We start from the raw sequence: 26,161 nt of genomic DNA, 5'->3' as shown, positions 1-26,161 counted from the left end.
TCCAACACTGGCTGCTTCAGAGAGAGCAGTGACAGAGCTGGCAGTTAGGAGACCACCAGCTTATATAGGAAGTTTCTTTCTGACCCACTGTTAGAGGTTAGATAGACCCTGAAGCTGGAAGATTTGCTTTTTCCAGCCTTGCTCTTAAGGCTACCAGGCTCTTTCCAATTCTGCAGAGGCTACAGCTGAAGTGCGGAGCCCTGCTAGGCCCTGTGTGGAAGGGCTACTCCTCCAGACAGCCAAAAATACACCCTTCTCTGCGGCACCGGTTTGCCTGCCACGCCGCTGGCACGAGGAATATCAGTAACCTCCTCAAGAGCTCTGGCCCCAACAGAAAAAGTTCCCACTTGCACACCCAGCTTCTTTCTCTCATCTCCGACATGAATGCACTACTTCCAAAATGTTCAGGCTGACAAAGTCCCTACAAATAGAAAGCACAATGTTCCCCACACGGTATATTTTACAGCAAAACAAAAGCTGGTGGCATGGCGCAGAATTTCAAGTTCTGTGCTCTCTTGGGCTCTTTCCCAGATTCACAGAAATTGTCTGCTTTACAGCAGTATGAAGAGTCGTAAATTTAAGAACACTGTAGCATGCCAAGCAGATATGGGGATTATTTCTACTCTCTGGCTACGCATGTGGATTTCTCAATGCCTAGCACACATTATTTTAAGAAATTCCCTAAAAATGAATATTTTAAAATAACCTGTGTATATAACTGGCCCTAAAAAAGACACATGATGAAATGCTCTTACAAAATGAATCCTCAAATTTCAGCCCAGGAGAGCATCAAATGCACAGCAAAGCCAAGACAAACATCATGAGCAGCACTCTCCTGAAATGTATGTGGTTTGGAAACCTCTGTTGTTGTTATATCCAGGAGAATGATTCACCCTCCCTGTGGGACTCTGACTTGCCTCTGCATGTTTCGCAATGATGCCTGGCTTTATAATAGCGTGGCTGCACACTGCGACTCCTAGCAGATTTCTCAGCTCGCCTGTGAGCAAGGAGGAGGCTCGCTCTTCGAACGATGGCATTCTTCTTCCGACAGGTCTTCCTGGTGGCCATAGACTTACTGCTCGCAATGACCCTCTCTTGCCTCCTTTATGCCTTTGTGTGCATTTTCATTGTGTTTCTGACCTGCTTCGTTATCTTCTTCTCCTTTGGAATTGCAGACAGGAACATTGATGTAAAAGGGAGGGCGATTGTAATCCTCGTGTCCAACAGCTCCATCGGGAGGATGTTTGCAAGGAACCTGGATAAAGCTGGTTTTAGAGTGTCTGCTGCACACTGGCCTCCTCAGGAGGAATGGACAACTACAAAGGAAGAGTGGTCTCCAAGCATCGAGGTAGCACAGCTCCACGTGACTAACGACGAGTATCAGAAAACGATGAAAAACTTCATAGAAAGCCATTTATCCCTGAAAGGTAATTTTTAGGGCAAATTTGTGGTTGTGTCTACAGTAGAAGCCAAAATGCACAGGACTGTCAGAGCATTGTAGTTCACCAGCAAACTAGAAAGGCAGGAATGCTTTAGGAAATGGGCTATAAACATGCTAACTGCATTGTTTTTTGTTGTGTAAAACAAACATTTTGCTTTTTCCAGGGGAAAGATCCTGCTTTGGTGGCTGTGGAAGGCCCCAGTAGAACTCAGTCCCCAGAGGAAGGTGAGGTAGGCCAAGATATGAGCAGCGGAGGGTCCCATCAAGGCCCAGAGGGCTTGAATCACCACGGGGAGAGAGCACAGGAATGAGCAAGGGCGAGCAGAGACTCGGACAGTGACCTGGGATGAAGGAATGTGTCTGATTTTTAACCCCTTCTGCGTTAAAAAAAACCAAAAAACAAAAAACTGAGGTTCCTCTTGGCTCTTTGCCTGCTGTGGGATTCATTAAGAAACAGTCAGGTCAGAGGTTTGACTGACAGATTGTGACTTTCTCTCTGAACCCCCCTGCTGCCATTTTTGCCAGCACACCGGACTGAGAACAACCTGCAGCCCTCGCCTGGGAGGGACAGCATATGAGGCAAGTAGCCTCCTGAGGCGAATTCCTTTGAGCATTTCTGCTTGGAAATCTCCCCAGGTCTTTCTAGGTGCAAGATGAAAACCGCTAATGGGTGGACTGCCCTACATCCTAGTGGAATTAATGCTGCTATCCAGGAGTCTCTCTGTCCTCGCGGCTCTGATTTTATCCCTCTTGGGAAAGACAGAAATTTCAGCCCCAGCTCCTCGTGTCTCGTAGGCCACACGCCCATCCCGGGGCACCTCCTCAGGCTGGTGTTTGGGAGCCCCCAGCCCTGCAGGGGAGGGCTGTAACCTCACTGTCGGCAGGGCAGCGAAGTTACTGGAGAAGAGTCCAACCCTCTCCTCTGCCATATATGCGATGTAAGGCATGCCTGAGCAGTGAAACTCTCTCCCCACTTGCCCAAACTACCTCCTTCTTCCCCCTGCTTATCCGTCTCTGTCCTCTTTGTCCTTCCTTCTGTGGTTTCTCTCTGGCTACCACTGAGGTCTCTCGAAGGCAGGGTCTCCCTCTGCTCGCACTGAGCCAAGGTCTAGAGAACCCATTGCTCACCAGCTGCTTGGTCAGTCAGATGCAAGGAGACAGCTCTTGGTATTGCTGCCCAGAACTGAAAGCTTTCTCTGTGCTCCCGGGCTCTGTACAGGAAGGTTTTTTAGAAATTAAAGTGTACACCATGAACCTCCCCTGCTGTGCAGATACCCGTCCAGAGACACAGTAGGAAACACTAGCCCATTCCCACTTATTCTGGCTCTAACGCTACTCTAGCTGTGGTGACCCCACGGGACAGACCATCTCCCTTGGCTTTTGTCCTCAGAAGCATCCAGCAACTTGGACCTGTGAACAAGCCCTAGCAGGTCTCCAGGCTGGATACCAGCACATTCCCCCTCTGGGGACCAACACCAGAGCCCTTCTTAGGCAACAGGGCTCCACGCAAGCAGGTGTTTTAGCTCATTGAGGATCTGGGCCAGCAATGACTGTTTTTTCAGCTTTGGATTACTTTGATCACTGTGCTAGTTAAATACATTCTCTTGCAAGTCAAGTGAGGCTTGGGATTTTGTTGTTGTTGTTGTTTGTTTGTTTTTTGGAGAGTCCTCTACTGAGTGATCTGTGAGGAACACTTAGGTTCTCTTGCATAGTATTCACATCACAGATGTGGGTGTTAAAATGTATTTCCCACGCACCGACCCAGTTGCATGGCAGATCAAAGCACTGTGTCAGCAAAAAAATAAGAAAACCTCTCAACAATTTTCTTGAATTTCCTTGTTAATGGTTTTGAGTGCTGGTATTTATCCTGCAAAATTTGTGGTAATATTTTGGCATGGGTTGGTTAAATGTGAACACCTGCCATCATCTGACTGATAGTAAAAGACTTTCTCTTTATAAAAATTTCTTTTGCACGCTTTATGTGTATGCAATTTTTGGTTTCCAAAGAGAGGAACATTCATGCCTGCTTTTGTGAATTGTTATAATCCGTCCCAATAGGAAATTTTTACCACTGTAACTTTGCTAACGTAAATAAAAAGACATTTGATACAAACACAGCTTTTGAAACGCATCTTAAATGCTTTCCAAAATGACATAAGGCAAACAGAACATCCAGTTCATCTGAGAATTAAAAGGCCTGTGATGACTAAAATCTTGTGTTTGTTATCCTAGTGCAGGCCCATAGATCTCAATTTTCAGGTGTGCTAACACTTATATTTTGCGGTAGCAGGATGAATGAATATAGCGTTACTAGGTGCAAAGAGATCTTAACATAAACATTCAGAGAAATATAAGTCAGCCCCCTTACAAAACCATACCATGGGCTTTGTGATAGCTTAACCTGGTTCGTGAAAGTTTTGATTTTTTCTGGCTTTTCCACTTTAGGTGCATTTAGATCAGATGTTCAAGTGTTCTCTGTGACCAAGAGGAAAAAGGGGAGGAGAATGAGTCTCAGTTGCTCACCTCCAGGACCTGGGCTTACACCATCAAACACTGTGCGAGCTCTTGGCATTGTGTGCAAGCGCCCTGGGACGCAGCTGCCTGAGAAACTGCTGTGCTGTGGTGCTCTTTGAGCACGTTGCCTGGAAATGTCGGCATTTGCTTTGTGACTGCCAGTATTGACTGCAGCGAGGGTGGGGCGGGGGAAAGAGGGTAAAAAAAGTGGAGACAGGCAAGGCCCAACAGACTGAGAACCTGAGGTGACCTGAGAGGGGTTCAGGCCACCAAAGCTCTAGTCTGGTTCAAGTGCTGTAGCCACAACTGCCACAGTACCTTGGGCGTCAGCTAATTACACACAGAAAGCAAACAGACAGGGCTACATGAAATCAGTACTTACTGCATCACGCCCTAAGGTCAGCTGCCTTTGGCTTTGCCAAGAAGAGCAAGGCCCACAAGGGTCTCCAGTAAACCTGCCCTGCCCTGCCAGCCTGCACAGATCTAGAGTCCTTGACTTAAACTGCTGGGACAAGACAGAATGGAGAAACTGCTGTTTCACATCTAATCCCAGCCTAGTCATGTTGCAGAGATTATTTGAACCAAGGTTTTCTTCAGCTTTATCCAAAACACTTCTGGTGTCTTGAGAGATCCTGTCTTCTCCTTTCAGTGTCTTTAATCTCCGTTAATCGTTTCAGCACTCCAGCCTGAACTCTGCCAACCTTTACAACAGCTGCTAGTCTGTGGATCACTAATAGACATTGCAGAGAGCAGCGATGGTTGCACAGCATTTTGGGGGACATACAGCTTTTCCTTTGTACCCTTATTCCAGGTACTGCTCAGAGTTGTTTTCCCACTATCCTGCCACATTTTTCTCAACTCTTTCTTTCTCTCCCTCTCCTCACTGTATAACACACTGTGCTACCAACCATCACTCATCCCAGTTGCTTCCATCTGCTTTCCCTTTCCTTGTTTTTCTTCCATTCCTCTGTAATATCTTGGATTTCTGCAGGAGAGATGACATTCAGTTCGAGCAATGCCTCTGGCTGCACAGTACAGCCTCCCTCGGTTAATTCAGATCTCTGCTGCGCTGAAGTCAGTTGTAAAAGCCCTGCTGGTTTTCATAGAGCTGGGATTTCATTTCTTGTGCCTTCATCTCTGCTAAGATATGAGCCCTATGGAATTCTTTGGTACTTTATCAGCTTCTCCTTGTCCCTTATCTGCTAAATAGGGATGATGATTCCTTCCTTACACAAGTAGAGAGATAAGTGATGCAAATTAATAAAGTTAATGCCCATGTTATCTTAGACCCCATTATCTGGAAGACGCTTTCTCTCCCTGCACTTCACAATGGTGTTTCAGATCAGCAGAAGTGCTTGCTCTCAGAAATTTGTTCTGAAGACTCCTAAAGGGCCTAGAGAAAGCTGACTACGCAAACAGCTATCCTGGTCAAGGATATTGGACTGTCATCCTTGGCCACCTGCTCTCATCCCCATGAGACTGCCAGCAGAGTGGCTTTTATGATCACTTCCTAAGTCAGTCCACACAAAATCACCCAGATCATTTAATCAATTTAAATGGGCAGGTTGAGTTAATCCAGCTGATTTTTTCCCCTTCTGTATGTCAGGGGACATTCATGCGATCTCCTTTGCAAGCAGAGCAGTGAGGGCAGTAACACCAGCAGCAGCAAGTACAGCTAATTCTGGGAAAGCGATGGAGTCCACAGCTGCAGTGGCTTGTTCAAGGCTGCATCCCAGGATGCTGGCAGAGCAATATGGAGCACTGAAGTATCAAGGCTTTTCACTAGCCCCATGTCCTCTTGAACTGTCTCCACCTCTTCTGAAGGAGAAGCTGTTCTTGCTGCTCTGTTTTGCAATTGATAGTAGTGAGGGATGCTCTCCTGGTGCTTTCATTTGCCTTGCTCCTCTCCCTCAGTGCCCATCTGCTTTTGGTTAGTCCTAGTTTAGTTCATGGAGCCACTCTTGTGATTGAGAGATCAAGAAAGAGAGCCTACAGTGTGCTGCAGTAGGAGAGAGAGTCATTTAAATATGACCCCACTGCACTGTGGAAGTACTGTAGGAATTTTTATTATTATATTATTATTTCTTCCTGAGGATGGCAGTCCTGTAGATCAAATTATTTTATTAGAAGCTAATCCTTCCTCACTCACTTTTCTGTGCTGCACCTACCTGAAGATAAACGGCCAGACCAAACACTCATTCCTAAACTCTGAGGGAAAGAGGAGTCACAACAACCTGCCAGTCTCACTTACATCAGAGATGAATCATCAAATGTGATAATCACTGACTGCAATAAACTACCAGCCAATAGGAATTATGAATGAATAAGGCAAATGAAATCATATACTCGCACAATTTTGAGGAGTACTGCATTATTTAACTTGGCTCAGCTACAACAACTCAGGCCACCTTGGATAAATCAGGCCATTTTCTAAGCAGCGAATGACTATGCTTGGAATTATGAGTCAAATGATTAATATTTGTAGCTATGTCTTAATGCCTTTAATATGGTTTATGCAAACATGTCTTTGAAAAACTGGCTTGCAACTATCTTGCCTTCCTTTCTCTTGGGATTTATCAGTACTAGAGAAGCACTTTGATACAGCCGCAGTCAGGTCTATGTAAGAACCTAGACAGAGAAAATAGCTCTCACTCTGATGCTATAGGCTGAGAGGAGCTATTTTAGGATGAAGAGGAGCTCCCTATTCAAAGCTTTCCTTTTTTAAAAAATAAGAATCTATGCATCATCTATATTCAGTGTACAGTTTTTCCCCCAAAGCAGCTATGCACCTACACCCTATGGGTTTTCCACGGGAAGCCAGTTTGTAATTCCCTCAAAGGCTTTTCAAAATTGCTTGTTTAGACAGACAGCTCCTCTGCCAAGAGCCAAGGACCCTGGCTGTGACTAAGAAGAGTGACACAACTGTGAAGCTGCAGCAACACTTCTCCTCCTCCTCCATCCCCATCTCTTGCTCATCACCAGCGGGCAGAGCCAGTTTGGGTTAGAAACCTCCGTCCTCCGTGTCACACTGCTGCTACCATTGACCTGCCTGCTGGCGCCGAGCCCTCCTCTGGCACCCGCGTGGACAGACGGGCCCCGCAGCCCCCGGGGAACACCTCCAAAACACCAAACCCTCCAGCACGTCCCTCAGCTGGCCCCACTCCTGCCCGCTGCAGGGTGCTGGGCACACCGGCGCAGGCAGAGCCCTCGTGGCTCCACGCGGCCACAGGTTCCAGTCCCAGCAGGGATGGGTATGGTCAGCAAGTCCGACCTGTATTTTTACAGGCCGGAGAACTTGATCAAGATTTCAAAAGAACAAAACAGCAAGGCAGCCATGCAGAAATGAGAGCTGAGCCGTGAAGAGCGAGCTCAGTTTGTTGTAAAATTCAGCAGGTACCTGGGAGTCCTGCTGTGCACATCAACTACTTGCTTATTATTTTATCACTGCTGGACTGAGGAATTCTGTTTGCAAACCAAGACCTTTAAACAATAATTAAAAATGCATATTGGTCTGCTATATTTTAAAAGTAGGTATTTTATTTGTCTGCATGCAGAAGATGCAAACATGTTCACAACTGATACCAACCACGTGTATATATTACTGAAAGGGAAGGAAGTACAAGAGCCGTACGCTGCCCTGGCTTTTTTTTTTTTTTTTTTTTTTTTGCGTTCTTCTGAATCTTAAGTTTGCAGATGGCAGGAACAAAGTGGAGCATATTAAAAATAATAAACCCAACCTCATAGGTTTTTAGGTTTTTGGTGACTCATGTTATATCAGTGCCTAAGTTCATCCACAAGTTCTCTCCAGTATTCTGAAGCAATAACCTCTTCGTCTGGCCTCAACTTTGCTCCCAAGAATATCATTCCCATCATGTGAGCTGATTTTACAACAAAACCCAGACAAAGGTTTAATTTCCAAGCTCCGTCAATCGTTAAACCACACAAGACTAACAAATATAGTTTTAGAGATCACCAGAGAGATATCGATATTCATGATATAGTGCATAAAACAAATGATCCATACATTTTCATGCAATTGCTTAACCTTACACTCTTATCACATGTACTCTCATGGGGGACTTGCTTTTCCTTGCCATTTCCAATGGTGGTGGTAGGGTTAGAGGTGCAGGATAAAATAAGAACAAAATGATCCAGGAAACTATTTATTCATCACTCTCACATGATGCTAAACTAATCTCTGATTCTGCAAGTCGTTAGAAATATTCACAGATGTAACATAACCTTTTTGCCAGTGTAAAAATGTCCAAAACTCAGGCTCAACTTTGCACCAATTTAGAAACAGAGCATTATCTCTCATTAGCCAGAGTTGGACAGTTCCCTGCTAGACAAATATTTTAGAAAAATACCAAGATTGGAGCCAAATGAGTTCTGTAGTTTCACTTTTCCCTTATAAATAATACAGTTTGTCAGAAAGTATCTGGAGTGTGTATCTAATCTTTTTCTCCACCCCTCATCCCAAGCCTCCAGGAAAATGTGCCAGAGGACAATTTTGACAGGGAGAAGAAACCAACAGGAAAAAAACTGCATGGAACTCCAGCTTCCCACGTTACAATGTCTTGAGAGGGAAACCTCCTAAACAGTTCTAAGGAATATAGTTACAGATTTAATTTAAATAATGCAGCAAGACTGAACGGTACATAAAAATTAAATATTTTTATGTTAATTAAATACTTCCCTATGCATTATATATATATATATATATATATATATATAGTTTGTTACAGAACTTCCAAGTAGATCTTTTTTAAGCTTTTTTAATTTTTTTTTTTAATCTAATCCCTTGAAATTTCTCTGCCCAGCTGGTAAATTGTTTTCCTGACACTTAGTGTACTGCAAACTCCCAGGTAATTCCAGAGGAATTGCTATGGCATTTTCACTAAGGAAAGTCAGGCATGACCACGCTGCTTTTCCAAAGTCTCCTTGCTGCGGCATGGTGGGGTGGCCTGGCCTGGCCTGCAGTCAGCTCAGCCTGGGAGCCGCCAGCAGCATTGCATTGCTCCTCTCGTTCCCTGGTGAGGCTCTGGGAGGAAGTACCCGAGAGGCACCGTGTATGGTACCAAGCCAAATTTTCAACCTGGGTAAGATGACTTAGTAACATTGTCTTCAACAGAATTGCACCAATTTAGACCAGGCAACAGTTTACCACCAGAGGTTTAAATCAACCTCTTTCGCCAGAGGTATAAAACCCTTTTAAGGTTTTTTTTGAATCAAACGTGTTTGTGGAGAAAACCTCCTAGACTTGGTGCTTTGTTGCAGCTAGCCAAGCTTTGTTATAAAGAAATTGCCCAAACACCAGAGCCTTCCTTCTGTTCTCGAGCAGTTTGCCCTGGTTTCTGGGACTGCATTTATTGTTCAGAAATATTCACCGCCCTGGTTTCGTCAAACTGGTTGAAACTTATGAGCTGTCTGAAGTTTCTTCACTTTCATTGGTTGTTGTTTAATACGTGAAATTATCTTGCTGAATAGCTAGGCGAGGCGGCATTTGTGTTTAACCCCAAACAAGATGGGGTAAACTTTTTACAACAATGGACTGATGAATAATGAATGCATATTTTCAATAATGAGTAATTCATTTCCTCTTGTGCAAAAGCACGTCACACCAGAGGGCTATTCCCAGTGGTTAAGACAGACTCATTTATGCCTGTATGACTAACTGTGAAATACCCAGCCGGTGCTTATGCACTTCTGAAGGCTCTCAATGTACAGCAAGGGGAATCAGAGCATGAGGCTTTCCCCCATTATTTCTTAATTTCACATTTAAGTTCCATTTTGCCTGCTGTAATCATTAAAGGCAAAACTCTCCCCTGTCCTAAAGGTGAAAACACAACGTATGCACTGCTCAAGTCTGTTTAAGCCTTGGACTCATGCCAAAAAATAGCCCTGGAAGTTTTGATTTTTCTAGCCTCCAAAGGCCATTTTGTATTTGAACCACCCTTTTACTGTAAAAACCCAGGTGCCTATCCTCCATTATAGCTTTTTTCCCCCCACACCCATTATAAGTGGTCAAATTAATTGAGATGTCACCAAGCTAAAACTCTTTTCAGGTTACGTGCCTTCCGCTCCTTGCCTCTGGTCACCTTTGTGGTTTCATATTTACATATATTAAAAAAAGCATTTTCTCTCTTTTCTTGCTATGTGAGACTTGCATAGAATTAGGAAAGCTATTAGGCCTCATCAGAAATTCAAATTTCCATCCTGTTTTCAATTTATGGAGACCACATTTTCCAATGAGTAAACACTGACAGAAAATTGCAGTTCCAGTAGCTATACACATAGTGTTGACTTATTTACCAAGTAGGCAAACTCTAAAGGCAGGAAGCAGTCGCTTCTTCCCCACCCCAGTTTCATTCAAGAACAGCAAATTTCAGTGTTACTTATATAAGGTCCAGGAAAAAAAAGGGGAAAAAAAAATATATATAGGGGCAGAAATAAGAAAATAAACAACATCCTTTTTAAAAGTGACTATTATTGTAGTGCAACAAAAGTGAAGTCCCGAAAGCTCTGTGTGCTGGAGCGACAAGGGGAAGGCTTCCCTCCTTCATGTGCTCTGTGTTTCTCTTCAGACCTCTCTAGGGGATATTTTTATTCATGCCTCCAGCTCTGGAGGTTGCGTCCACCTGTGTCAGTCACACAGGGTCACACCGTGGGATGCAGAACACCACACTGCAACTGCCTCTGCAGCTAAAACACAGAAGCAGGTAAAAGAAGACTTCAAGTCTTCTCAGTTTTCTGAGAAGCAGAGAGGCAGAGCGCTCAAGCAGGGAGGACAAGAGTCTTTTCTGCCAGCTCCCGGTGGGATGCGTCATGGACTGCGTTTAGCTCTGGCGTAGTTACGATACATCTGGCACTGCACTTCTCTTAATGGAAAATGCTGATCTATGAGAATGACATCAAGACTTAAACTGCAGCATAGACGTGAAGCAAAGCAGTTCAGTCCAAGTCACTTTTCACAGAGCCTGGACTGACAAGGGGAGCAGAGCACCTCCGGCACCAGCCTGCGGAGGTGTTTACAGCTTTTGCCAAGCACAGCACAAAGAAGGCCAATTCTTACCCAGAAAAATCCACCTGAAGCTCTCCTTGGGCTCTCACTAGGACACTAAGGAAATACTTTCCTCAAAATCTTATTCCAACTCTCTCTGTCCCTAAAGCAAGGCAGATGTCTTCTTTCTCAAGTCTCTAGGCAGCAGTCATCCTCTTCCCTTTCTCCGTTGTGCACGATCTGGAGATAACTTTGAGCAGCCACCAGCTTTAAAGGAAATATGACCCCTCCAGCAGACGCTGCCTTCTTACGGTCCAGAGCCCTTTGACACCTTATTTAAAGGCAGGCAAGCAAGCAGATAAAAACCACCTCTCAAACATTATACATTATTTCACAGACAAACAGGCCCCAGTTATGATTCATTTGCCCTACAGAGTAGAAGACTTTAAACCATAGCTGAATTTGTCCCTGCATGATGTTCAGATGCAACAGCTAGCCATTAGGAAGGGAGTAAGTGCCTTAAATATAACAAGTCCTACAGAGTCATGATTTTCTGATAACTGCCATTTGATTTTTCTTGAAAAGTATTTCTTGAGAAGTATTTTGTTTGCTTTGATTCTAAGAAAAGTAATTTGCTAATGTTTGCCCGATCAACTGATTTGACCTTCTGCTAGTAATCCGACATCACTGTGTGTTGCTGAGCCTTTTGAAGTGCATTCGACTGTTCATACAGTAGGGTTTTCTCTTACTCATTCTGTGTGGCCACTTCATATAACTGAAAGAAACATTTCTAAAGCTCTCATAAAAATAACTTCAAACAGCTAGTAAAAAAATAAAGACTCAATATTCCAATGGAACATTGTAATAACAAATTTCAAAGAGTGGAGGAAGAAACAACTGTCTTTCAATCAGCTCTACTTATAATGCTGCAACTCTTGCAAAATATGGCCTCCCCTTTAATTCTTTGTCAGACCAGGTGGCTGCTATACAGCGCAGTACGTTCAAGTTTTTAATTAAAAAGTATTTGCAAATGGCAATATTTCATCTGTACCCATTATGTCCTCAGAGAAATGTAATTAAAAATGAACTGTTGAAGTTAACATAGCTTATGTCCTGTTAATTTGGCAGGCATGTATGGGACGATGAAGAAGCCGTCAATCCTGATATGGGAAGAACACGAATCGCACACAAACAGGTTACCTGAGAGAAAAGCCTCTTACAAATGGAAGAAAGTTTTCAACGCTCCAGGTAGGATGCAGCTTTTAGCAGTCAAGTGCAATTGAATATGTTGCATTTCTCAGGCATTGTCTAGATGGGGGGGGGGGGGGGGGAGGGGGAGAGTGCCTTAGCCAATAAGCTTTTTCATTAACATCATTTTAAAAACTGTTTTTAACATCTCATAGAGGGTTCAATACCTTCAAAAACTTCATGGCTCACTCCTCACTACGGTTGGCCATAGCCAGCTTAAAACACGTTCAAATGTGTTAACATATTGTAAACATTTGTTCTCCTAGGCTAGACAGGGCCTTCCTGCACTTACAAATACTTGGGTAGCCCCAGAGCCAACGTGGGCAGAATCAGTTCTGCAAAGCCCTTGCTGTCCTGGGGTCCATCCAAACTCTCTCCTCCTGGAATGGAAAAAAAATCCCAGCTCCTGTCACCGAACTGCCCCTTAGTGGCTGGCAGCACCTGGCCCTTTATCCAAAGGGAGGACTTCTCCTCCCGGCTAGTTCTCCACACAACTGATTCAACAAGTGCTACAGCAGAAGTAAGAGGTTTGTTGCCAGTGCTAACTGTTTGTAGGAAGAAGGATTTCCTGAATATAAATAACCTGCTAATTACAGTGGGACTAAGTTATTTATTTATGTGTCCCATTCACCTATGGTTATTTACATTATAAATTTTTACATTACAAATGATATTTATTTGCATGATAAATCACCTGTATAAGATCTGCCATCAGCTGAGATTGTTCTTAGGGCTTATAAGAGCCTTGATACTAGAGGCAGACTTTGGCCTCAGAAAAGGGATGTCTCTGGCTGTAGAGCTCTCACACGCTTTCCTTTCCGAGCGAAGAGTGCCATGCAGAGCTGTAAGAGCAGGCAGCTAAGCTCTCCTTCATGACGCAGGGAAAAAGTGGGCATCCCACTGCTGGTTGTCATTACCTGCCTCCCATTTGAAGGGTACAGAGCTCACTCAAACCATCTGGAGAAGGTTGAATCTCAAGGCAGAGAGCTGCCCTTCTCTTGGTCCCAGTGCACCTCCGAGTTCCTGGGCCATGAGGGATGGGGCGGGAGCAAGAGGGAGAGCAGCACCTCTGTCCTTTCTTTGCTCTGGGAATCCCAAGCCCGTGAGGGTGACATTAGAGACACTTGCTCTCCTGGGCAGATTAACGTTTCCTTGTGTTATGGGGCCAGTGGTTAAACAGCAGCACTTTTCTGTTTGCAGCCTTCTGTGTTGCAGTCCTCTTTTGCCCACTGAACCAGGCACTGACTTTTCTGAAGATGACAGGTCTGCAATTACTCGCGTGCCTGGTGAAGTCCAAAAACTGAGAGGTGAGACAGCATGCTCATGGCTTAGCTACAGGCCCCTAACAGCTCACCAGCATCCCCCGCAACACGAGCTCTCCTGTCTGTTAGGATAAGAAACAGTGGCTCAGCCGGTAGGAAGGGGCCCGAGAGCAGCCTCCTGCCCACTCCAGCACACCAGTGCCCAACAGCTGCCTCCTTTCTGCGCTGATCTGGCCCGGCAGAGCCAGTCCTGAGGCACAGCCACACGCAGCAGGCCACCGAATTTGGCTTGTGTTCCCTTACGTGGTAAGCACCATCCTAAATAGCTGTAAAACCACAGATGTCAATAGTGGAGCATATTCATGTATTTGTGAGTCTCATGTCAGATAAAATGATGTGACCCAAGTGTACATTAAATAATTAACACAAATATTGACAGAAAACTTTTGGGGGTCTGTCACTAGCTTTGGTGTGGGGTATTTACTTGGAGCTCAGTTCTGCCCTGCGAGGACGGCCACCAACATCCCTGGGAGAGCAAAGGGAAGGGGCTCTCCTTCCAACGGGGCACAACCGGTGCTTTAGAGCCTGCTGCTAGGTGGGGTAGGGATAGACAAGCAAATCTTCCTCCAAGCTCTGCGGCCAGAGCAGATTTAGATTGGTAGCAAATACGAGGCTGGCCAGCCCAGCCTCCAATGATGAGGCAGAGTATTAGCTGCTCTCCAGCATCCCACCAGAATTTAAGAGGTATGGTAGTTGCTTTTTTGAAGTATAAAACCCCAAAATATCCTCCAGCCTATTTGTTGCTGGCTCATCTCTCCTGTTCCTGTAATATCTCTGCTTCAGGCTCTGATGGCTCTTGCGCTACATTTCCTCCAGCACATAGCTACGAGAAGTACTGAAATGATAAATTCCCTGACATCCCTGCCTGTGTCAAAGCACCCAGAGCTTGATGTGGTTCACCCTATTTGTTGAGCCAGGCTTTTTTTTTTGGTGGGGTGGGGGAGGGGGAAGGGGTAAGATAATGAAAAAGATGAAGCCCCACGTGTCCCCACAGGTTATTCTGATCTTTTCTTGCTCAAGCAGAGGGATTCCAGTTCTCCATCTAAAACTCTACCTTCAAGTGTCTATATCTCAGTAGCACCTTTAGACTGATGTTCATGAGTTTTGGACTGGGGCCACAAAGCTTACTGTAGATGTTACATTGAAGGTATGGGTAAAAATAATATGTGATAAAAATGAATAATATGCGATAAAAATCACATAAGTCTATTCTGACCCAGCCTACAATGGCTGTTGCAGTGAGGTACTGCAGATATGATAAGGGAGGTAATGCAATAGAATGATAATCTGAATGAAGTCAGATGAAATGATTCAATAGTACTGAAAAGCTAAAGTTGTCCAAATGTGTTTCTGCAGGAAAGGAAACCCATGGAGCAATACTTGCTAATACTGTAACGCCACAATCAAAAAAGATACAGGAAGGAAAATAGCTGGGATCAACAGTGATGAGTTCCTGGCAGGGGACAATTATGAACAGTGACTTCAAATGCAGAACAATGAAAAACTCTGTGGATGAAGACAGAAAGCACCCCCTGAACTGCGAGGTCTCTAACTTACTTGCAGGTCTAATCCGTAAGGAAGAGGACATTGAATTTCTGGGTTGTACAGTACAAGGCTGTGCTGTACACACTGGGATACAAACATAGAGGAAAAAAAAGATCGGAGGTGAAATGAAATAAAGGAGGAACTCCGCTGAGAAGAAAAATGCTAGGACTTGCTTTTCATTATCTAAAGCCACAACTCAGAACTGTCCAAGTGATATGAGATGTCACCCACCCAGGGAGCTGGGTCCAGAGAGGAGAAAAATGAAAGCTTTCAAAAGAGTTTCTATGAGACATTAAATCAGCTTAATATCAAGTGAGACTGAAAGCAAACATTTTAATTACAGAATGCCAAAGCATTGGGAGAAAACACGCTAAAGTAATTCATTCATTCCTGAATGAAAAGTCTGGGGTTTCAGCCTTTACATGTTTGGCAAGTAGTCCATTATATTAATCATGACAATACTGCACATTCTGCAGAGTTTTCCAGGAAAGTCAGAGCCCAATTTTGAGCTGAAAATCTGCTTTGACTGAAAGTTCTCAACTCGCTGGGTGAGTAATCACATTCTGCCACATAACCTCTGCATGAAATTTCAGTTGATAGCCTTCATCATTTTCTCCTCCAAACTACTGTGTGGGAGTCGTGTGGGCTGTTAAGTGGCTATTGCTTTGCCCCTAGAGCGAGCTCCACTCAGAGGACAACACCTGCTTGTACACGCAACAGTATTCATGGTCTATATCCAGAGACTTTGTGTGAACAAAGCTCCCAAAGACTCCAAAGGAAGTTTTGCTTGCCTGAAGACTAAGATAGCCTACATTTGTTTGTAAAGCTTTCAGGTCCATTGGGATACAAAGAACTGCTGCACACAAGCATAAAATTATGACTGTAAGGCAATACTACCATGAGATAAATTACAGTATAACTGCTCTTAGAAATGTGTTTAACCCAAATTAGCTACATCACACTAACACTGAAGTTACAGACTGAGATTCCTATAGCTGACTATGGGATCTGAATGCCTGGTTGCTTTTAATTTTAGTAGGAACCAGGGACTCAAATCCTTTAAACACTCTTGAACATTTCATCAATAATGTATAACAAAAATCAAAGTAACTTGATCTTACAGCCTACAAACCTTTTCCAAAAGATTTTGCCTTTATCTTTTTGGAAGCTCCCACTCCAAACATTTTGCCATTAAAATCAGAGATTTTCAAAAATCCATGAAAATATTACAAATTGGTGTGAATTTTTCAGGGAAAAAATCCAAACAATACTCTTCAAAACTGATCACTTGCTGAACCATTTGAAAATTGTAATTGGGCTATAAATCTATAGCAGCCAAACCCTCTGTTCTACACCTTAAAACAGAAACAACTGCTCACCCAAGACCTGCCCTTTCTCCTGTGACCCCACTATAAAGCTTCTGCTTGCTTGCCTTTTTAAGGGAGCACAGAACAGGCCTTTAAATTTAAGTTTCTCATGGCCAACATATTAAGATTATTTCCCAACAGAACCAAAATGTCAGTGGTGGTAGAGAAACAGAGGGGTCCTGGTCACATGAACAAAAACCCCTAAATAAACATCCCCCCCAAAAAACCCACATTTTTTCACCACTCCAAAATATTTCAATAATGAATCTTGAAAACTAATCATATTCCTTCCTAGATGCCCAAGGTGTCTGTGTGCCTGTTAAAAAATATGGTATAAGACAGCATCCCACTAGGTTAAACACTCCTCAAAGTAACCATTTTCACACTAGCCATATCTCTCCATTTTTTCAGGCTGTTTTCTAGGGACTTTGCTCTCCTGAGCAGTGGTTAGTCACATGGATAGCTCCACCAAAGCCAGATCCCAGTGTGTGTGGGAAGCATTTCAGGTGCTCGGGTGACCCCCGAGGTCAGAAATCTCAGTGTGTCTTTACTGCGTTTGAGGAAAAACATTCAGGGGAGGAGAATGAGGGAAGAGAGAGCAGGAAAGCAATATAAGAATGATTAGTGTAATGGGATTTGCAATTCTTGTTAATTGTTTTATCAATAGAAACGTTTATTGAACCCTCTTATATGCTTGCCATGATCAAGTCACTTTGTATTTAGCTTAAAACTCATGAGCCCTGGTTAACATTGTCTGCATCTCTACTACCCACTTACTTCTGCAACAAAAAAAAGTGAAGCACTATGCCAGGATCTGGACTCTTTGCAGCAATACTAACCACCACGCTCCTAGAGTCAGCTACCACAGCACACTCAGCAGCCCAGGCTCATGAGACAAGCCCACTTTCACACCAGCGCCCTGTTATCCTCTCTGGCCACCCTGCCCGAGGTGCAGGATGCACGTTCATTGGGAGATGCTTTCCTGCCTGCCCTTCTGCTTGGCCTGAGGTGCAGCAGTTAATGCTTAAGGACTTTGCATTTAGGCTAGTGCACTGAATTTGCCTGCAGTTTAGAACAGGAAGGGACTTTTGCTCCTCATGACCTGGCTCAGATACCTAGTCATTACATTTTAGATGTATATGCCATTTTAGAGTTGCATTCTTTTAAAGAGTATATATATAAAAGAATGAACTCTTTAGGTGTATTCAAGCCTTCTGGTCCCCTGTAGTAATAGGGCACCTCTCTTGCCTCCATGTTCATTGACTTTTCCTGCCCTGAGCTGTTTGCTCATGGCTGTAGCTGACTGTCCATGTAGCACTTGGAGAGCAGGCCAGATCTTCAGCAAGCAAAAGACAGTTTTGTTTCCCCAGCTGCAGGCAGGCTACCAGCTCTGCAGAGTTATAGCCCTGTCCTTAACAGTGGGTAGCCATGCCAGTGCTTGGGGCAGCTATCTACGGGATTTCCCAATGCCTAGAAATCCAGCCACTTCCACAAGCGACTCCCTTGGCCACGTGCAGTGGTATGTCCTCGTTGTGTTGGATTCACCAGACACATAATACGGAGAGGACAGCTTTCAGGACATGTGGGACTGGCTCAATATGTGCAAACTAACCGCATAGGCGCCATGCTCCAAGGCACCACTTGCACTAGGCCTACACATGGAGCCACACATGTTCTCACCTGCGCTGGAGACAGCCCCTTTCTAAAGCTTCGCAGATCACGCACAGTTGGATCTTGCACTTCTCACACAGCATTTCCTTTAACAAAGGACTTGCTAGCAGCCCCTGCTTTGAGAATTCATTAACTAGATACTGAAGAATCCATGAAAGATATAAAAGCAGCCAGATAAGGAGAGACAAGGCACAACTGGTAACAGGGTGGAACAGCTCCAGCTCCACAGAGCTTACAGCAGTAAGGTCGTGGCACCACAGTAGCTTCACTGCCATTTGCCATAAATTAGTTCTATATGCTAAATCATACCATGTCATTGATGATAGATAGCATCCTGTCACAGGACATAGCATATGTTCTAAGGAGCCACAGGCCCTTCTTACAACCCATTACTGTTCAGCATTATTTTAGGTAGGTAGAGAAAGATTGCCTTAAGTTTTGCTTTCATCTCTCTAAATGTAGAGTGCTAAAAGCATGTAAAAAAAGAAAAAATCCTGTTGGTGTATCAGTATAAAACTAATTTAAAAGGCTTAACACTGGCTTTGAAGTAAGCCGAGAGAATCTCTAAACTGATGCCAGTACTACTAAAGACAGCATCCCTTGCAGAATGGCCCTCTCCGCTGCAGAGCTCAGGGAGGTGGGCCATTCCCCCCCTCTGAAGGCCTGTCCCCAGGACCTCAGCACCAAGGGAGGTTGTGCCATTTATAGACTCCCATCTCTGAGCAGACACACATCACTGTAACAGCAAGTGCCACAGGCAGCATCTGTCCGAGGAACCCAGATACCATGTTCCAGAACACAGGAACTCTGAAACATACAGTCACAAGATTAGTTTGCTATAACATGTCTTAATTTATTTTGGCATTTCCTAGGGAAACAAAACAGCAAAAAACAACTATAGGCAGTGCTCTTGTATCAGCTCTGAGTAGCATGGAAAAATACAACTGCAGGAAATGCATTGTTTCTGCTCTTGGGTTTTGGTTGGTTGGTTGGTTTTGTTTTTAAATAAGAAAAAAACCCTCTCTTTCCATTGCACCATTTAGATGCACTTTGCACTGCACAGTATCGCAGGTCAACTTGTACGCAGGGCAGGGCCCAAAATACTGCTTCTCATGGGAGCTTCTCACCACAGAAATATCCGTGTTTGCTTCTGTTTGTTCTAATATAATTCAGCAGTATTAAAAAAATGTTATATGCTTCTACACAGCTACTAGAATTTGCATAACAGTGATACTATCATGGATCACACTGGAGTAGCAAACATCAAATGTGGATCAAAATCTTAAATATCCACTGCTATGGCTGGTTCTTTGTGTCAAGACTAGAGGTCTCTGAGGAAGTCCTTTTTGTCTTTTCTAACTGGGGAGTAGGCAGGCGGTAATAATAATAAAGACATTAAGGCTCTGATCATGTGTGGACTGCGCTGTTAACTTCAGCAGGCTCCTTGCAATGGTAAAAGGAGCAATTGATGTAAAACTGTGACCCTCTGTACAGACAATGCAGTTAAACTGGTAGGAGCCTAATGGAGTTTGACACAGGGACAAAGAGAAAGCTGAGGGGTTTGGAATCATAACCCGGTGTCTGAAGAGCCATTTATGTTCCAGAAAGACTTAGGGTAACTGCTGACCCACCACCTTGCAATGTCTGAAATCGAACATATCACTCAAGGCTTACATACAGACCTGAACCTTGTCAAAAGTCTGGCTGTGTTTGGATTTTGGAAAACTGAGGTCAAGCTCGTCAAATGTGGGTTATTCTGTCACTTAATCAGTTCTCCTTGTGAGGAGACTTTGAGGGAACGGTTCGCTTGGAAATTTGTCCATAAAGTGAGTGCAGAAGCTGAGCAAAGAGCTCATTATCTTGGTTCTTCCGTATTTGTGATACTCTTCTTCCTCAATGCAAGAACACATTTTTCTTAGCTGCAAGAGTAGGAAGTGCTCTATGATAGATAAATAAATGAAGCAAGAAGCAGCTGACTTAAAATGTCCTTGTAGATCTAAATATCTCTTCTGTAAAAAATAAGTAGGTGACTAGATGAAGAGAGTTCCCAATTCCTGCAGGTAACAGGAATAGAGCTTTCCAATGATTACAGTGTTACATGTGAAGTGAAACATCACATACTCGGTTTCCCACTTCCACATGTAACGGAGCGGTTATGTGCAGACAGCTGTGAGCCAGAAAATTACCTTCAAATAAAAATAAAAAGGAAGCTTGAGAATCCAGAAATTAACTATAGGAGAAAAAAGATGATGCAAAACATTAAGCAGACTCTAGGGAAGAAGCATTGATGAAAGGAAAGGAGAGCCAAAATGCTAGCAACACAATTTATAAGGATAACATCATTCAGAACTATTAGCATTCAGTGGACCATTAGATGCTGAAAATACCTGTCTAGCCATCAGCTTTCTGCATTATATAAGGCTGTCATCTCCTACTGTTTAGGAGAGCTGTGAAAACCCTACTCCGGATTACTTTCCATTATCAGCCCCTGAAACCAGCTATGTTTAGAGGCTGAGGCAAAGCAGGATGAAAGCAACCAGCGACTTTTAGTTAACATACATTAACACATGAGTTTCAAGTTAGACTGTCTGATTTACTAGTCGCCTTGTACTCTCCCCATCATACTCCTCTCTATGCCTTTCCATTTAATGCTGTTCAGTCCCAAATTGATCTAGGTGTATTGTTGAAGAGACAGATTTTCCTTCCACCAATACCAGATTATTGTCACTGACTTTGTTAAATTAACATGGATTTATGCAGGCAGATTAGTGTAAATTAACCCTAGTGGAACCAGAAGTCTAGAAGGGATTTCAAGAGGTCATTTAGTCCATCCATCTGTGTAAGGAAGGACCACTAAACATAGTTATTCCTGCTGGATATAGGTCTAACTTGTTTTCAAAGTGTCAGAGATGCGCCTCTCCCAGGGAATTTCTTCCAGTCCTTCACACTCCGTTACAAATAGATTAGTTATTAAAACAAAGTGTCCCAACATTCCCTTGAAGCAATTTAACCCACTGCTTCTTGTCTTAATTGCCAAGGTCATGAAGAACAAATCGTTCCCTTTCTCCTTTACGATAGCCGACAATGTTTTTGGAAGAGATTTCATCTTCCCCTCAGGCTCCCTCTCCTGACGATATTCATTTAACCCACTCAATCTTTTCTCACAGATCACACCTTCTAGACCTGTGATCTTTCTCTTCCATTCTCAACCATTGTCCATCTCAGCCTTGAAGTACAGTGGCCAAAAGTCAATGCTGTACTCTAGCTGACTAGCACAGAACAGACTGCAAGGATTATAGTCCTTCCAATACCTTTGATATACCTTTTCTGCAACAGCATGGCATTGTTTACTCATGATCAGCTTATGAGCCATCAAGATCTTTGATTCTTATTGATAGATCAGCTACCTATACAGTTATTCCCTCATCCTGTAATCACTGTTTTTTTCCCTATAGAACAGTTATGTTCAGTGTTTATTGCAGTATATAATTCTATATTCAGTGGGGAAAGCACACACTGTCCCAGATAAATTGCAACTTTTTCTTTTAAGCCACATATCTAGCTTATTAAGGTTATACTGAACTCCAAAGTATTCACAGCCTCTTCCAACATAGTGTCAGCTACAGATTTAAATTGCATACCCTCTCTTCATCAGCCAGATCACACATGGAAATGGAAGATACGCACAATAAGCCGGTCAGAACATCCCTCAAAAACATCCTTCTGCCTTGAAAGCAAACTGCTGTCAGTTTTCTGACCAGCTTTGGTCCCAAGAGGGAGCACCTTCATCTATGCCATGCTTGTAGGAGTATAAGTGAAACAGTTCCAAAAGTCAACCAACATCAAGGTCTGTTACCTTATCACAGAGGAAAATTAGATTGCTTGAAACTCTTAGATCTCAACAAATCCATGCTGCCTGTTACTCACCCCTTTATTTTCTTCTAGGTGCTCACAGATAGTTGGCTTGGCTATTTGTTCCAGTATTTTTCCAGGAACTGAAGCTGACCTGACAGGTCTATAATTCTAGACCTGCTTGTTAGCACCACTTTTGTACTGATGAGCTCAAACCTGCACATCATACTCCTGGGCTGTGCTCCAACAGACTACTTTAGCACATATTTAATTGCAAGAGTGAGAGACATCTGTGGATATAGAGGAGATGAGTCACATGCCTAATGTTACGCATGTGCTTAAATGCTTTGCTAGTTCCTGAGTACAGATACATCATAAAAAACAAAACCAAGCAAGACAATGGCATGTTTTCACAGTGTTTTAAGCACGCAAATGCCAAAAACCACTAAATGTCGATCCTCATGTATGAGTGAAAAGCATAAATCACTTTTTGTTACCCATGTACATCTCTTGTATGATTCTTTTGCTATTGCAATGCTTTATTACCTGGTTTTGTTAGATCTTTCTCAAATGTCCATTATCATGATTAGTATCAGTAACATAATGCCTCCAGCAAGTTTTTCATCCTTGTTATTCCTTTCTTTCAGAGAGTTAATGAACTGATGAGACACCACCTAGTCTACTATGGACTGCTCTTGATATCTCTCTCTTTTAGCCACTTTCTTTGCATTTTATTTTCATGCTTCTGAAAGTCAGAGTACTGACAGCTCTGGAAACCTGGACTAAACTCACTCCTGGGCCAACTCCATTCAGATCAATTCAAACCATTAAACCTTGTATTTCATTGCTCAACTTTAAATTACCTGCAGTAATATCCTGAGAGGAAGCAGGGTTATTGATAAAGATCACAGGTATGACGAGGTCTGACACATAGAGGTAGTAACCCCACAGAGGTGGGGCTCAAGGGGAGCTATCCTCTACCAAAGGGTTGGAGCAGACTGTCTTTCCCACTGATGGTGGATCCTCTGCTGATGCTTTGTCCAGCTTCTCCTCCAGTATCAGAAAGTCCTTACCAAGCTCCAACTCAGACATTTAGCCTAAACGCAACTCTCTCATTGATGCTGACTGATACTGCTTTATCACATGGACTATTTACACCTGCTGAGCTGCTGCAGCAAATGGGGCCCCTTCCCTCAGTAGGTGCCTGCTTGCTGAACACAGCTGGCCAAGACAGGCCATTTGGGGCTTCATTCTCCACACTGGTAGCTGCTCACCTCTACTCCACTTGGCTGCCAGTCAAATTACTAATCTGTCATTTGAATAAAGCCATCTGAATGACCAGCTGCCTACCCCAGCACCCAATTCTCATTCATACTTCACTTTGCTCAGAGGGCATTTCCCTGTTTCTGTCACTGCTTATTGCTTGCTTCGAAGCCCTGGATGGACTTCACCAGTTGGGCTTGCTTTCCACACCACCTCTAGCTAACTTTCCCATTCTCTCTCCACAAACCATTTCTCCAAACCAGCAAAAAGACCTCAAAGCACACTGTTTATTCTGGACTACATTTATCTTATGCACTCAGAACTAGGTAGGAAATCCAGCTACCACAGTTCTCCTGCAAGCTAATTATTCTTCAGAGAAGTTTCAAGCAGTCCTAGGTAGCATCTACCTATTGATTTTCTACCCCATACAAATTCCTTGCAAAATGTAATTATTCTGCTCCTGTCTCATAGTGTCACTTGTCCCTCAGAACAACCTGGGAACAATAAGAGAATGGAATAGAGGGCACGGAGAAGGGCACTGTTAGAAAAAAGTTTCTCTACAAACAGAGTCTGTAGAGCAAAACCCAGAAATGTATGTAGACTTTGTTTAATATTCATCAGCCACTGTATTACTGAAAACTGAATGTAACTGTTATGAAAATTCAGGCTAGAAGGAAATCAAATGGAGAAAGCATTCTAAGAACACTGTCATTGCAGAGTTTCTCATTTCTGGATTTCTATCACAATTGTGCCAGAGAAATGTTACTTTATATATTGGTTGCTTACAAATGATTCCATGCTACATTTGTATATAAATTCATCTGTTAAAAAAAGAAAAGGAGCTGGCAAAAAGAAATTCTAAGGAACAGGCATATTATAAATCCTATTGCTAATACATGATTTTATGGAATGTGAATGGAGACCAGCAAAGTATCTAAAAACCCTGTTGTGCACTAATAAGCCATTTTTTTCTTAGCTCCCAGTCCAACAAAGCACTTAGGTGCAGGATTAACTTCATGAACCTTAGGAATGCCTTTTGACTTCAAAAGTTAGCATCCTTAAACCTTTATTCTGGATATTATTTACGAGATCCTGGCTTTTATGTTTGTGCTTAATTCTTCTGTGTTTGCTATAAGATCCAGCCCACTTAGGTGCACCTTTGGATTCTCCACTGATTCTGCCTAGTGAATCCCTAGTGAGAAACGGACAGTCCCCAAAGGGGCCAGAACCACTTTTGTTACAAAGAAGAAAAGGGTTTGTTAGGAGAGAACAAAGAAGGCAGGCTAGGCATACAGTGACACCATTTTGCTCACGTCCATGCTGACAAAACTCTGGGATGTAATTTAAAACCACTCCCTGGGTGTTTTAAATTACACAAGGCACAAAGCTACACAAAGGCAGTTCAAGAAGCCATGTATGTCTCTGTTGGCCTCTGCCAACTCTCTGCTGTTCCCAAACTCTGTGCAGGCACTAGGATTAAATCTCTGCGGGATTAGGGACTAATGTTGGTTCTGAGCCAAAACTTGAGTCTGGTTTAATCAGGTTTTGCCAGCCTCTTTCCCTTTGATGTTAAATGTCAGTTCAAGAGAAGAAATGAAATGCTTTGGAAAGTAGATAGAACATACAGTTATAATTCATGGCAGGCTTTTTCGAACATTTTTCAGAAGTTTTCAAATATGGTCCTTCCTGTTTCTCTTAGGAAAATAAATTCTTATCAGAAGCTATTTCATGAAAGAAGAGAAAAACTCTATTATTGACTAAAAAGAAGTAGCTGAACAAATTCAGGCAAACTCTTGTCAAACTGCTGCTGCTAGGCAGAGAAGTTGGTGCTTGGAAGACAGCTTCTCTGATATATCGACACTTAGCTAAGCCTCCTGGCATTTTATTAAACAGCCTCCACGTGACATGTAGCTTTTAGAAACAAGACATTATTTAGAAAGCAGAATAAGAACCTAGCTTTGAAACGTTACCACTGCTAACTGAGCACACTGCAACGCTTTGATTCTCACTGACCTTAAAGCACTGTCAGAGCAATGTGAATGGGCTCTAGTAAAAAGGAATTTGGGTTCTGAGGTAGAAACATCATCACAGAACTGAGCAGCTCTGTGGCACTTTGCTTGAATTTGAGTCAACTTGCTATTCCTCCTTCGTCTGGCACTCTTGGAAGTGTGCCAGAAATCAAAAACAAATGCCAGAGGGAAGGAAACAATCAAAATACAAACACAGAGATTATCATTAAAACATTAAATCAAAACTTCCAAATCCAAGTGCTTAAAGTTATGGTCTTACCTCTGTGTGAGGTGTTGCATTAAAACTGTCCTGGTTTAGAGCAGCTCTGGGCAGGAGCTGAAAACTGAATTGCTGTCGGTAGGCCTTGAACATTCACTGCACTGCTCCAGAGCATCTCCCTTTCATTTGATGCCCACTCAAAAAGCAGGCCTTTGCATAACGGCAAGAGCAAAGCAGAAAGACCTAAGCAGAAACAGCCCTTTACGTTTTAAAATGCATCTATTTTCAGTTTTGCAGCATTAACAAGAGCCCTTCCCTCTACAGCTTCAGGCGGCTGCATGCCAAGAGATGAGGGCAAGACATGCAGATACTGCAAGCCAGAGGAGAGGGCAGGCTGGGAAGAATCTAAGCTTCATGCAGCAGCAGGCTGACATTTCAATATATTATGCTTGGGAGGATGCCAGTCCCAGTACGCAGGCTGGAAAAATGAGCTCCCATATTTTTATAGTAGTGTAGCTACAATTTCTTACCACTGATGCAGCAGTTACAAGAGGCAAAGATCACTGAGTGAGGGAAACTGCTCAGCTGAGGGTTATCGGTAGACATAGTCTTCTGAAAACTGGGTCCTGCATTTTCTCATAAAAGTAGGACTACATGAGGGAGGAAGGAGGAAGGGTTAGAAACTGCCCTGAAGCATAACATTGAAGAT

General features: G+C 43.3%; 1 protein-coding gene across 2 annotated transcripts; it reads left to right on the top strand.

The window, feature by feature from the left end:
• The first annotated feature begins 959 nt into the window (after positions 1–959).
• On the top strand, positions 960–20,332 carry LOC135327963 (estradiol 17-beta-dehydrogenase 2-like). 2 transcript variants are annotated; one of them, XM_064509997.1, is made up of 4 exons: positions 960–1,427; positions 12,084–12,203; positions 13,404–13,510; positions 14,882–20,332. In XM_064509997.1, exons 1-3 carry the CDS (start codon positions 1,031–1,033, stop codon positions 13,505–13,507), a joined length of 621 nt encoding a protein of 206 aa, XP_064366067.1. In that variant the 5' UTR covers positions 960–1,030; the 3' UTR covers positions 13,508–13,510; positions 14,882–20,332. The 2 variants fall into 2 exon arrangements, with proteins under 2 accessions (XP_064366067.1, XP_064366068.1); XM_064509998.1 differs by lacking the exon at positions 13,404–13,510.
• Positions 20,333–26,161: the final 5,829 nt, after the last annotated feature.

This window comes from Dromaius novaehollandiae, chromosome 3 (genome assembly GCF_036370855.1).
Source record: "Dromaius novaehollandiae isolate bDroNov1 chromosome 3, bDroNov1.hap1, whole genome shotgun sequence".
NCBI classification, from domain to species: Eukaryota; Metazoa; Chordata; class Aves; order Casuariiformes; family Dromaiidae; genus Dromaius; species Dromaius novaehollandiae.
Note: the sequence above shows the minus strand (reverse complement) of the source record. Positions and strands in the feature narration are given on the sequence as shown.

What these genes read in the sequence shown, in the direction of transcription:
- LOC135327963 (XM_064509997.1), top strand. Translation starts at nt 1,031, where the DNA reads ATGGCATTCTTCTTCCGACAGGTCTTCCTGGTGGCCATAGACTTACTG. An exon ending in AAGCCATTTATCCCTGAAAG is followed by an intron (nt 1,428 to 12,083) that starts GTAATTTTTAGG and finishes TTAATTTGGCAG; the next exon opens with GCATGTATGGGACGATGAAG. An exon ending in GAAAGTTTTCAACGCTCCAG is followed by an intron (nt 12,204 to 13,403) that starts GTAGGATGCAGC and finishes TTCTGTTTGCAG; the next exon opens with CCTTCTGTGTTGCAGTCCTC.